This window comes from Arvicanthis niloticus, chromosome 14, assembly GCF_011762505.2.
Source record: "Arvicanthis niloticus isolate mArvNil1 chromosome 14, mArvNil1.pat.X, whole genome shotgun sequence".
NCBI lineage: Eukaryota > Metazoa > Chordata > Mammalia > Rodentia > Muridae > Arvicanthis > Arvicanthis niloticus.
The window spans coordinates 10,717,433-10,731,410 of NC_047671.1; the positions used below are offsets into that span (position 1 = coordinate 10,717,433).

General features: G+C 43.1%; 1 protein-coding gene across 1 annotated transcript in view; it reads left to right on the forward strand.

Annotated features, from left to right (window-relative positions):
- Setbp1 (SET binding protein 1) overlaps window positions 1–13,978 on the forward strand; it is a 349,619-nt gene that overhangs the window by 15,516 nt on the left and 320,125 nt on the right. The window contains exon 2 of the mRNA XM_076912387.1: window positions 6,651–7,277. Within this exon, the coding sequence (XP_076768502.1) occupies window positions 6,813–7,277 (465 nt within the window). The 5' untranslated portion in view covers window positions 6,651–6,812. The remainder of the gene's footprint in view (window positions 1–6,650; window positions 7,278–13,978) is intronic.

Here is a 13,978-nt window from a genome sequence, read left to right on the forward strand (position 1 = left end):
GATTCCGGGTGTGTGCAGAGTTGCATGAGAATTTGCTATGACTTCCATGGAAGTATCCTTTAGCAGATACAAAAGAATGGATAGTTAACTAGCCCCATTTCCAAAGTCAGATATTGTCTTGTTAGAATCTGACAAGAAGGTTTTCTCCAACTGCAGGAAGTAATGGGCAAAAATATAACACATAGGAAAGAAGGAAGGAAAGAAAAAAAAGAAAGAAAGAGAAAGAGAGAAAGAAAGGAAAAGAAAGAAAGGAAAAGGGAAAGAAAATGGATAGATACTAGGGAATAGAATGGAGAGAAGAATTCTAAACTAAACATAAGAACCTGGAAGCCAAGATCATTAAATGGAAAGAAATAACCGGAAGAATAATTGTGAATAACATCTGTGAGCTGGAGATGATCTACATGGCTACAGGGGAGAGAGAACCACATTATATTAAACCAAACAAAACACCCAATCAAACAAATCATAAAACATGTTTTCTACCCAGAAGGAAAAAAGGCAATACCTTGCCAATTTTCATTTTCTATTTTTTTAAGTGCTAACAGATATTCTGAAGAGTTTTGAAAAAAAAAAAAAACAAAAACAAAACATTGTCTTCCTGCAAACATGGAAGGAGTCTCTGATATTGTGGCACTTTGCATCGAAGTTTAGGGGAGATTTGAGGTGGAGACAGGTAGGGATGAGGAGTGAGGACATGCCTGCATTTCCTACTGTTTACCTTTCAAAGCCTTTAAGGTGTGTGTCCTTTGAAAAAGCTTATTTTAGCATAAGAAGCATAGTGTTTAACTATCAACAAGTCCATGTATACGAAAGACAGCACTTTTCCATGTTGCTGAGCCACTATCTCATGGGAGTTGCTAAAAGGCAGAATGAAACCCATAAATCATATCTTTTGAGTACTGTTGAATGTGCTAAGGGCTTTGTCGGTTTCCGCCATATTGTAAATTTGGAAGGCATTAGTCAGGGTAGCAATGGCCAGTGTGTAGATGGAGATCTGGGAGCCGGACGATCTGAGAAGTCAAGCTCAGTTTTCCATGTATCTAGTCAGTCCAACAAATTTCTTGAATGCCTCTTCTGTGTTTGATGCTGTATCATTGGCAAATGGCTCAAATGCAATGGATGCCTATTATTAAGAGAAAAAGAAGTTTTATTGGGATAAGATACTTGCAAATGTAGATTGAGAACACCCTGTGGTCAAGGCACTTGTAAGCAAATTGTATGGAACAGAAGGTCTGAGGAACTGGCTCTCAAACCTCAGCCCATACAGTACCTGGGAGCTTGAGGAAAGCCAAAGTGCTGGGCTGGCCACTGGAACCCAGGCTCAGTTTGTGCAACTTCAGAATTGACGTTGTTTCCTATAGGCTCAGAATAAGTAAGCGTTTCCCAGGCAGCAGGTGGAGCATATTCTTCAGACAGGAAAAATCTCTGTATCTTTCCGATTCGGGAGGGAGGGGGGAGAACCTGTTTAGGACTCCCCTGAGTATAAGCACCATCTAGCCATGTGGGTTTTCCCCGAGCACTGCGGAAACACTGCTGTGGGTTCAAACTGTTCAATTTGAAGTGTCCCCATAGGCCTATGGCTGTGCATACTAAAGATGCACAACGGAGAGTGCTCCCTCCTTGTTGAGGGAAGTGTGGAATCAGGCACTTAGAGTGGCTAGCATCTCACTGCCTTTGAATGCCAGAGCCAAGGGTAGAGACCTCCTTGCCACACTCTGGTCTCATTATGCGTTCTAAGACTGCTCTTTTTTGGCTCTACTGCTTCTTCAGACCTGCTGACGACTTATTTCCCGAGCAGCCTTTTATCCCTGCATGGACAGCCCTACAGGCAGCACCAGAAGAGTCCGCTTGTGATGCACCGGAGGCAGGGAATCAAGCACAGAGTGTCCATTGTGCACTCTGTGCTGGCCTCTCTGAGCAGGATGGGAACAGGTCAAGATGCGTTCACCTTGCCTGGGCTCCCCCATCTCTGAGTGTGTGACTGAGCTCACACACGTGGGTTGGCAGGGGCTTTTCACATGAGGACTGGCAGTCATTTCCAGACTCCCACAAAACTCAGTGTATGTGTAGGCTGGCAGGTATTTGCTGGGGTGACTGAAGAACAGCAGCTTTGTGGGCTGGGGAAGTCAATAGACAGGTTAGGTCTCTTTGTTCTTGCTTTTGAAAGCTCTTTTAGTTTAGGGTTTTAAGGTGATGAGGTTGATGTGGGTGGGCATACTATCTGGATCATTATCCTCAGGACAGGCAGGAAATTTGACTGGGACTTCTTGGGTAAATGGAGCTTGACTGGGGTGGGTGGAGCTTGACTGGAGCGGGTGGAGCTTGACTGGGGTGGGTGGAGTTTGACTGGAGTGGGTGGGGCTTGATGGGGTGGGTGGAGCTAATGTTGGAGAAGGACTTTGAATAGCTGTCAGAGATGAATACGTTTTCCATTCAGAAGGAACGTCTAGAAACCAAGTACTCCAACTCAGGGTAGAAGTGAGGGGAACGTGAGCGTTATTCAGCTGGACTTGGCCTCAGCCTGTGAATAAATTGCTGTTGAATTAGAAGAATAAGATTTATTTACTCAAAACAACTAAAAGACAATAAAAAAACTGACATTTAGAGGCAATCTATATAGCTGAGCGAAATGTAACTCTGGCGGGATAGTAAGTGCTGTTCCCCAGAGTTTGTAAAGTTGTTACGATGGAGATGTACACACTGGGGAGTAGCCTACAGTTGTGGGAGCCAGCTTGTGCTGCATTGAAGGCAGGGAATCCTGTACAGCTCAGGGTCTGTTTGGCTTGTTTGTTTTTGTTTTTGTTTGTTTGGGGTTTTGGTTTTGTTTGTTTATTTATTTATTTATTTATTTATCTTGGATTCATGGCATAAACATTTAGAGAGAGGGGGCCAGTCCTAAGATTGCACAGACCCCTGACCGGCAAATGTAAGAACTAATTCTACAAAAATGTCAGTGCAGAAAGAGCTCGGTGGAGACCAGTTTGGGCTGAGCAGACAGTTGTTTAATGTAGCTAATATGGTCTGAGATGAGACTCAGTATGAGACCAGGGTGGCAGGTGTGAATGGATGCTTGTTGCCTTGGGGCTATGTGTAATTCCCTTCTTATTTTGTCTATAGTGCTTGCTATGAGAAACAACCAACCACACCCCAGACTCTAACTGGTCCTCAAGAACACACAATCAGATTTCAGCAGGGGCAACTATTTGTTTACTATTAGGTTTCCTAATTTTGCCATGATATGCCGGTTACACTGCCCTAAATCCAAGCTTTGATAGCATTCATTCCCCTAGTGACTTCCTGTTACTTGTAAGATGAAATCCAAACTCACTCATCTGTCACTCGAGGACTCCACAATCCAGCTGTAACCTTTTGTTGGCTGTCCTTCTCAGCGGTCCCACTGGGTGCCACACCCTTAGTCAACATCAGCTTGTTCTTTCCTTAGCATCATCCTACATGGCCCTGGCTCCTATTTTATTTTGGATTTCATGGTCTGCTCTCTCTATTGTCTTTCTTCTTTCCCTTTTTTCCTTTTGTTCTTTTCATGGTGTACTTAAGAGTGGCGTGTTTGCATGCAGACAGTCGTGTGTGTGTGTGTGTGTGTGTGTGTGTATGTGTGTGTGTGTGTGTGTGTGTGCTCACTTGCATGCACACATTCCCCCCTGCATGCAGCTGTGGAGGCCTGAGTTTGATACTGTTGGTCTCCAAAGCCAACTTGTTCTTGTGAATCCCAATTACATCTCCCGAGGCTGAGTGACAAGCAGGCCGTCTTGTACTGGAGTGGGTTCTGGAGACCTTAATTCAGATTCTCTTGCTTAGGGGACAGACAGGTGAACAAATGCTCCGTCACCCTATGTCCCACTTCTACCAAGGCCTTTCTTCTTTAATAGTTCTTTAATAGTTGCCTAGTTTCCCAGAAAGAGCTTTTTCTGGAGATTTCCTAGGCTGACACTGTAGCTTTCTTCAGAGATGCTTTCCAAATCTCTCATCAAGGGTGTGCTCTTCTTTAGAGGAATTGAGAAACAATTGTTGAATTGGATCTTTATTTTTATGGATCTCTTACAACCGTATCTAAATAATTACTGACTCATGCAGTTAAATATATGAAAATCTCAAGCAAACCATTTTCAAATGGGAGATGCTTTCTTCCTTGTAATTACGTACCCACTTCAGAGCCTGCCTGCTCCTCTGTAGCTGGTGTTTCTTCTTCTTTCATCTCCTCACAGTATCTGCCTGCTCCGGTTTGAAGTCCGGGTGGATTGCTAAGCGCTTCTGAGGAAGTCTGTGCCTTATTTTACATCCTGAATTGGCACTTTTGCCTGAGGGTAATTGTGTGGGTAGTTACTGAGAAATTAAAGCATAATGTTGGAGATTCCTGCCTCAGGGGATAAACCTTGGGTGTTGTTATCCTTAGAAAATAAAATTGCTTCCAATGTGTTTGGAGAAGGCGTGTAGATGGAGAGAAGCTTACTGCCTACTGAACTCCTCCTGAAACCATCAAGACCTTGTCCTAAGGCATCTTGATATCTTAGGATGATACTGGAGTGTGTGCCCCTGGTAAGAGTAGAACCAATGGAGGTTGACTTGATAAGACCTTTGTTTGTTTGCTTATTTGATTGTTTGTTTGTTTTGAGATAGGATTTTTCTATATACTCCTGGCTCTGTTCGGGAACTCACTGTGTAAGCCAGACTGGCTTCGAACTTGTGATCTTCGCACCACGGTCTCCCAAATGCCGGTGTCACTGGCATATACCACCACAGTTGACTTAAATGTGACTCTTTAGAAAGTAAAGGTTTGAAGAATATAGGAACAGGGTATACTGGAGATAAAGATTTCAGATTTTTTTTTTTTTAAGTAAGTGTCATGTGGTCCAAATGAATTCTCCAACATGGAAAGATACACAGTCTTATTGACTGCCTGAGTAGCAAGTCACTCTTCAGTGATTTTCTAGGTAGCCACAGCAAAGGTACTTGTGATTTTACTAGGGCAGACTCATCACTTTCAGAAGAAAAATGTACTACTGATTTTTCCTCAGAGTGAAATTTCTTGTAAGCTTGCCTGTGTGCAGGGCTGAGCCATTTCTAGGATCTGAGTATGTTTCTGGGCTTCTCTGAGGTGCATGGCTGCATGGAAGTCTCTTACCTTAGCAGCTTCCTCCTTTGGCTTTCCAGCAGGGTACTGACTGAGAATATGCTGGTTTTAGAGCCAGATGACACATACTCAGCTGTCAGGTTCCAGTTCTTGGTTGTTTTCAGTGTGTCCTTACAAGCCTCGTGGGGGCACACTTGGTAGGCACATTTGCTCACCAGTTCTTTAAACTGTTGAGCTTGTATGTGGAGACAGACAATGTGTAGAATGTTCCTTGCTGGCAACAGAGGGAGTGTTCAGTGTAGTAAGAAGGACGGTTCAGAAGTAATGAAGCCTTAATCTTGAGTTAGGAAGCTATTGCGGTTTCTGTAGCTCTGGGACAGCAGGCTTTCTCTTAGAGATGAACATCCATCTGGCCTTGCCTTTGGCTTTTTCCAGAGTCTGAACTGGGGAATGGAGGGATGGGGTGAGTAAAAGGTGATTATCTGGAGAAAGCCTGATTTTTCTCTTCTCATCTTGGAGGGAAGATGCTAGTGAGGATGCCTGACACTTTTGACGGCCTGTGAAACTGTTGCTTCCCTCTCTTTCCTTTGCTGCTCTGTTATGTGGATATAATAACCCTTCATCTAAAGAACAAAAAAGGAAGTCAAAATCGTACAAATGGCTATTTTATATAAGTAATGAAAATGATTAAATGCCTTATGTTTCTGTTGACAAACACGTTAACTTCTGTTTTGCATTAATCCCAGGGTTTTGTTTTTTTTTTTGTTTTTTTTTTTTTTTGATTTTCTATTGAAATAGTTTGGTTTTCTTATCAATCCTCACACCTAAGCTTAAGAGGTAGTTTTCCATGTGGGGTAGTTCACATGGATATTCTCAACATTTGGTAAACTGAGTCAGGAGTATTGCCACTCATGAGAGCTCAGTGTGAGCTACCCAGTGAGTTCCAGGACATCCTGGGCTACAAAGTGAGACCCTGTCTCACAGGGCAAAAGACAAAACCCCCAAAGCAAGTAGGACAAACCAGCAATAACAAAAATGTAAAAATACGTGAAATTTGCATACTGGAAATAATGTGTGGTTCACTTAATGATATGTGGCAAGGAATAGCCAGGAGTGGACTCAAGGATGTCCTTCCTATAGAAGGGGGGGAGGGGCTCTTCTCATTTTGCAAACTCTTCCTCAGATGGAAGAGAGAACTGATAAAACAAATCTAGGTAGAGTCCCCCAGGCCTGTGTCAGCATTTAGGCTGCCCTGTCCTTGTGGTTGGAGTCATAGTATCTGCTGTGACTTAAATGTAAGAAATGTCCAGCTGTGACTGGTTGAGGACTCATGTCTCTTATCTTTATTATAGGACCTGAAGCCATAAAAATTAACAATAACCCATCCTGATGGCCCGACACAGTAGGGTTCCCCTGTGCTTCGTGTAATTCAGTGTGATTATGCGCAATTCGAATTGATTTTTCTGATACTATAGGCATGTGGGAAGCTGACATTGGATATCTTGGGGTCTGGTTCTTTCCTACTATAATCAATTACCTCTCTGCTTCTCAATTGCAGATCTGATCCCTTCTGAGGACTTCACATCTTCGTTCTTGGGACGTTAAACCCAACAGCCTGACTATTTTGTTTTTGGAATTTTGGGTGTCCTCTTTTTTGATCTTTTCTGCTTCCCTTCATCCCTTTCCTGTCCTGAGAACTCCTGAAGACTGTAGGATTATCATGGAGTCCAGGGAAATGTTAAACAACTCTCGGCAAAGAGGGAGTGAGTCTGAATTCCTTACGGGCTCCTCATCCAGGTCCCCAGCCGCTCCTGGATGTTCAGGAGAGCCCTTGAAAGGTATCTCTGTGGGTGGAGAACGCATGGAGCCAGAGGAAGAGGATGAATTGGGCTCAGGACGAGATGTGGATTGCAATTCTAATGCAGACAGTGAGAAGTGGGTGGCCGGAGACGGCTTGGAGGAGCAGGAGTTCTCCATCAAGGAAGCCAACTTCACCGAGGGGAGTTTAAAGTTGAAGATTCAGACCACAAAGCGGGCCAAGAAACCCCCCAAAAACCTGGAGAACTATATCTGCCCACCTGAGATCAAGATCACCATAAAGCAGTCTGGGGACCAGAAGGTGTCCCGTACTGGGAAAAATAGTAAAGCTACAAAGGAAGAAGAAAGAAGCCACTCCAAAAAGAAGGTAGGAAACCATGCCTTGCAGATTTGTTTTTGTTTCTGGTTTTGCTATTCTGTCACCAACTTTTAAAAGTTAATTTATATTTCAACGTATTTACTTTTGAATCAGTAGCCTCTTTGATGGAATATATATATATATATGTATATGTATTTGTATATATATGTATATATATATATATATATATATATATATATATATATATATAGTATAATGTTGAGTTTATCATTATATTTTATACTTACCTAGGAAACATAAGCTACTGGGGAATTATTGTTTGGAAACACATCCTGCTTATTGAGTAATAGCCCATAGGCCAGGTCAGCCAAGTCTTGCAAAAGCATAAGGTACTTTTTGTTTTGCTTTTGTTTTAACATTTGCGTCTGTTTTCCTAGTTGGTCAATCAGAGCAGCCAAGAAGTGTCAAAACTAACTTTTGGTTTCATTTGTCAGTATTGTAGGTTTTTCTGAGATGAATGCTGTAAGAAAGCCCTGTTTTAATTTCGATGGAGTCTTTCCTGTGACAGAGAGAGAGTCATCCCGAAAGCACACCATCAGAAAGCAATATTAGAGGAGGGTACTAGGGAAGGGGAGGGCCTGTGGTAGATATGAATGAGTTACCATCTGAGACAGGGTGAACTGTTAAGGTTCCAGGTTGAATATGTCTGGTCCATTTTCCTACTAGACGTCAAACACAGGCATGCAGATAGAGATACTTGGCAGTATCAGTTCCCTGGAAAAGGTTGGGTCCATATTTTATTGAATTATTTTGCATGTGTGTGGAATTATAGTGAGCTTCCTTCTGGGGATGGCTGTGGTACTCAGCTTGTGACAGCAGAAGACAGGCGCAGGATAGGAAGATTTTGCCTTCAGGAATCTTGGTTGCCTGCACATGGCTCTAAAAGAGACTTTAGTTGACAAAGTTTTTTGGTTCAGGTGATAGGTTTTAATCAGGTTCTGCCTTTCACTGATGTACAATTACTTATGTGTGCTGGCTGTGGTATAAGAACTTAAAGTGGTCTGATAATATTCTGGGATGTTCCTGTCCCCAGTAGTCTTGTAAGCTTCATGGCACTCATCAACAAACTGAACAAAAGTCATGTTGCGTCTTTACCATAGAACTGCGTCCACCCTTGTGTCAGGTGTTTGCACTGATATTTTGCATTAAAAGACAAAGATGTGAGCTAGAAGCTTCCTTCAAATGCAACAACTGCTCACAGTTGTCTCAAAAAAGCTTGCCCTGTGTTTAAAACTGAACTGTCATCATCCAGAAGCCTCAATACCAGGAAACCAGGACACTTGATTCATTGCTACATTGGTATTTGGGGACAGGGAGGAATAAACGTTGGCTTCATTTGCCAGAGCATCTGGGTCACACACTCTCCTCCTCCCATTACAACTTTGCAGTGGTTAATGAGTTCTCTGTTTTGAAAACAAAGGTTATCTTCATACCTGACAGGAACTTTTGAGTCACTTATAAAGTGACATTGTTGCTTTGGAGTTGTGTGTCTTAGGTTTGAAAATGAATACTTGTTGTCTCTGACCACTGAGGTGGCCCAGTTCTTTATGTGCTATTGAAATGTGTGTGTGTGTCAGTGTGTGTGTGTGTGAGTGTGTGTGTGCATGTGTGAGTATGGTATGTGTGTGCCCGTGTGTATGCCCGTGTGAATATGATGTGTATGTGTGAGTATGGTGTGTGTATGTGTGTGTGTTTGTGTATGTGTGTGTGTCAGTATTTTGAGGGGGTTCCTGAAAGCTGTTACCCCTAGTGACTACTTTCCATTCCCACCATACTGGGATTTGAGTGCAGCTCACAGTTTGGGGGTTCAACCCCAAATTTAGTCTAAACTGAAGTGTGAATGAGGCCAGCCATTCTCACCCAGGAGGCAGTGTTTTTGTTAGAGAGAAAGATGAAATCCTTTATTTGAACGTGTGGTTTGCCTCATGCGGTAAGCATTTTTATGCCTCCCAGTTGGAAGGAGTGGAAAAGAAGGGGGCTGGATTCCAACATGAAGAAGCATTTTATGATGTCACTGTGATGGGGGAGCTTATCAAATGTTTCAGCTCTTAGATGTTGGCTGCATATTGTGGATCCCTGTCTTCTCTGCATGTACTCACTTCGAGGGCTGTTGCTTTCCAGGAGTGAACCAGTAAAGTTATTAGCACGGGGTTGTAATTCCTTGATATATGGCAAGGACAATCTCTTATCTCTGTTGGGTTAGAATACTGGCTTTATTAGTCTTCAAATGCCTGTCATTTTGTAGAGATCAAGCAAACGCTGAGGTTGAGGGTCTGTGTGGAAACCTTGACTGTAGTTTGTATGGAAAATTTTTGTGGTGTGAATTTACTGAGAGTAAATTAGAGATACATGACAACTGTCAGGGACAGGAAAAGGACGGAGATGGTGTCTTGTAAATACCAGTCAGTATTCTTGAGATCCAGTCTTCTCGGTGTCGCTTGGAGACATGAGCCTTATTCTGAAGATGTGGGCACAGGGCTGCCCCGAAGAACCAAGTCCTAGTTTCGGAAGTGCCAAGAGGCCACGTGGACCTTGTCCTTGAGTGGGTGGAGATGTTTTCTTGGGGGCATTTGGATGCATGTTCTGACATTGAGCAAGGGTTGGCAACCACAGTCTGTGGGCCAAATTCAGCCCCTTTCCTGTTTTTCTATAGCCCCCCCACACAAAAAAGTAGTTTTTACATTTCTAAAAAGTTGTTTTTAAAAAAAAAATCAAAGAAAGAGAAATATTTTGAAGTATGTTAAACTTCTTTGAAATTCAAATTTCAGTGTCCATAAATAAAGTTTTAACGGAGTGAGGCCAAGTCCACTTGATTACAGTTTGTCAGTGACTGCTTTATTATTGCAATGGTAGCACTGGGCAGCTGTCGCCTTGATGCTGGCCTACAGAGGTTAAAGTACTTACTAACTGGGCCAGAGACAGAGTGTTTCAAACTAAAGAGAAAGCTTAGTCAGTAAAGTGCTTGTCATGCAAAGGTAAGGGTCTGACTTTGGATCCCAGAACCAACGATGATGATGATGATGGTGATGATGATGATGATGATGATAAATGTGTCTGGTGTCATAGTAATCCTGACACAAAGAAGGTGTAGACAGGAAGGTGGCTGGGCTTTCTGAACAGCTAGTCTTGCTAAAACCCAGGTCTACCGAGAGACTCTATCTCTTAGGAAATAAATACAGGGAAAAGCAATGGAGGAAACTCACTGTATTACTTTCTGACTTCAGGTACTGACACACAGTTGTCTAACCTCCCACACAATGTTTATCAAATTGACTTAGGGGAAGACAGGAATCAGTACAGCAAGTGTTGAGTTTCATTTTGGTTGTTTTTGAGTGTCTCAGGGTTCAAGTCTGGAGGCCTGGAGAACTTGATTGTTCCGGTATGTTCTTTTATATTTAAGCGAAGGGATTAATAGTTTATTCAGGTGATTGACAGCCTCAGGCAAAGAGAGCTTAGATTAGGTCCAGTGTGACTGTTTCAGAAAAGGCAAACTCCCTGGGAAAATTGTAATGTGGCTTACCCATCACGAGTGCCTTCGTTACTGTGTTCACAAGGCTCAGCGGTCTACAGCTTTGGGATGACAATGTCAAGTTCCGTGTTCAGTGCTCTGTAACACCTTCATTCCAAATTTCAAACCTAGAACTAACCCTCCAAAGTAGAGAGCATTTGTGGATGATGAAGGAACATAGTCACTTCAATGGAAGAACTGGAAAAGAGCATCTCACAGCCTCAAGGCTGATGGTACTTTTCTTCACCAGCACAGGGACTGAAGACAGAGGTCTGAATGGCCTTTAGCAGAGGGTTCCCGACAGTTGGTTCATGGAAAGTGTGTAAACCGTGTCTGGTGGGTTTAGATGCTCAGGACATATTTCTGGGGCTTTGCGGAGCAACTGTCGCATCGGTGACTTGTGCACACTCTGGCTTCCCTTCATGTTGGTCAATTAAAAACAACAGAGAACAGGAAGATGAATATCTGGAGGCAAGTTCAGGTTCAAAACACACATGAGACTAGCAGCTCCAGCAGTGGCAGATCTGAAGGTGCTCTCAGCTCAGAGCTTAACAGCTCTGTGTGAGGACAGGGGATTAGCCACAACAGTCTAAGTTCAACAGCAAGAGAAGGGGTGGGGGTATCGGAGCTACACTTGTTTGGCTGCCAAGTGGCTCTGTCTACCTGAATCCTACTGTAACTTTTTTAAGGGCCAGTTTCTTCATCGTCCAAATCTAGATGAAAACTATGCGGCAGGAGGAAGCGGGGCTCAGATTGACGCTCATAGACACTGAGTCATAGACACTGAATGAACTGGAGGAGGAACAATTACCAGACAAGCTGACCCCTTAATAGGTCCAAACTTGAAAGACTAAGACTTGAAAGACTAGAGGGAAACTGGCTAATTTATCTCGTCACGTATCGACATAAGCGTTCTGATTTATTCAGTTGTGTCTTCTGTCAGCCCATAGGACAAATCTTGCCCATAAATAGTCATTGAAAGAGGAAGAAATTGTGGTTCATGTTGCTTTGAAAGAGGATGAGCAAGAACGGTAAGTTTGCTTTGGGGGCTGGTTCTGTAATACACTAAAGGCGATGTATTTCAGTCTCTAGAAGGTCAGGAGATCAGGATCGTTCCTCTGTCTCCCAGATAGAATGGGAAGATGCACTTTCTTAATTTCCAAATACTGAAGAGTGTACAAGATAGTTTCCTCATGAATTTAAGTCTTATTTTCCTATATTGTATTTATCAAATTTATTTGCCTTTGATGAAAATGTAACTCCTATTTTATGTCTTCTGACATGATTTGATTTTTCTTCCTTGCTAGTTAAATCAGGAGAGATTATTTCCTCTAGTTCCAAAGCCTAACATCTCCTATTACCAGGCACCTAGAATGCCAAAGAATGTGCATAGACTCAGCTTTGGCCACCAGAGCTTGACCACTGTCATGTGTCTGGCATACTTTGTGTTGTGTCTTCTCCTGAGAAGCCTTTTGTTACTCCATCTTCAGATAGTTCTTCCTTTGTGTCAAGCACATAAAGTAGGCCAGGAAAAGGGATTTCTGGATGCTAGGGATACAAAGGGTAACTGACACACTCTTGATAGGAATGAATGGGTTTGATCTGACTCTGTCAGGATTTGAATTGGTGTGTGCTGCAGAGGGGGAAGGAGCCTTTAGGAAAAGTGATTGTTAGCAAGGAGGATTTTCTATGGTGTCACACACCTTTCTTGGAATAGGAGGAGTGACACATTGCTCTCTTGGCCCTCTATGCTAATAGAGGTACTGAGTTGTTGAGGAGTGGAGAGCTGAGGGGCTTCTGAGCAGGGACTACTAGGCAGAGGTTGACCAAGGTTAACCTCGGCTGGACCTATTAAGGGGTCAGCTTGTCTGGTAATTGTTCCTTCTCCAATTCATTCAGTGTCTATGACTCAGTGTCTACGAGCGTCAATCTGAGCCCCTCTTCCTCCTGTGTCTCAGGTGTCCCTCCTCTGCCGTCATGCTGGGGAGCACCTTTTCTTAGCCTCTCCCTCTAACGTTATTTGTCTAAGCATGAGGGTGTAATGTTTCCAACTCCTGGGTATCTCCGATTCTTCTGTCGTGACAGCTGCACCTGGCCCACAAGCAGGGCAAGTCTTGTAAGCATTTCCTTGCAAAAGGCTGAATTCATCTTCTTGATTAATGATTTCTGCCGCGGCTTATTTATTTATCCTTTTAAAGTAACACGCTCTTGTTTATTCATCACTTGGGAAATGTTTACTGAGTGGAGACCGTTTGGTTACTTCATAGCTAAAATACTACCTGTACATTGTATGCCCCTCCTCTGGAGGAATCGCTTCCCAGAGCAACAGTGATTCTGCACAGGTAAAGGTGAAGGAATAAGAAAGCAAATTGAAGGTGGAGCTGGGAGCCACCGTTACTGAAAACTCAGCTGGAAGCCTCTGCCTTCCCCAATCTCCACATCTGAATTCTCACTACAAACGTCCAAGCCGTTCTGTTCAACAGGCCAGGGGGCCTCTTCAAGAGTCTGACAGTCATTCACATAGGTGATGATCTCAGTCTTGATAACTGTTTTATCACCAAACTGTCCCCCCAACCCAGGCCTCCTCCTCAAGTATATCAAAAGCCTTAAAGTCATGGAGCACATGACAGAGTTGAGCTTTGAAAGTGGTGAGACTGTGCATTCAAAAAGAACATTCTTTTTCTTTTTTTCTTAAGTTATTTCCCATCATGCACCTGGTTTCGTTTTTTTGGCCGTTGTTTGTTTTGTATTTTTTTCTTGGTTTGGGACTCTAAGGGTTTAAATCACCAAGCTGGCCTACTTTCTCCTGAGCTTAATATTTTCTTGGTAGTCAATTTCTCCTCCTAGGACTCCCTATGGATATCTTTGTGTTTGTTTGTTTGTTTGTTTGGAGAACTCTGAGTCACTCAGTGTCAATGCACTTACAAGAACCAAGAAGAAGCTTGGGTGCTGTTCAGAGGGATTGTCCTGCCTATACCGTTAGATGTGAGCACCACTCCCTCAGTGACCAGGTCTATTTTTCCAGGTGAGGACCCCACAGTGAGAGGGTGTGGTAGGACATGCTAGCTCAGCCCAGAAGGACAACTTTTTCAGCCTCTTGAACTTTCGACTGACTGCAGAGACTTCATTAAGGTCAGGGACCACACAAGCACTTCCTGTTGTCATTTTGTGGAGCCCTGAT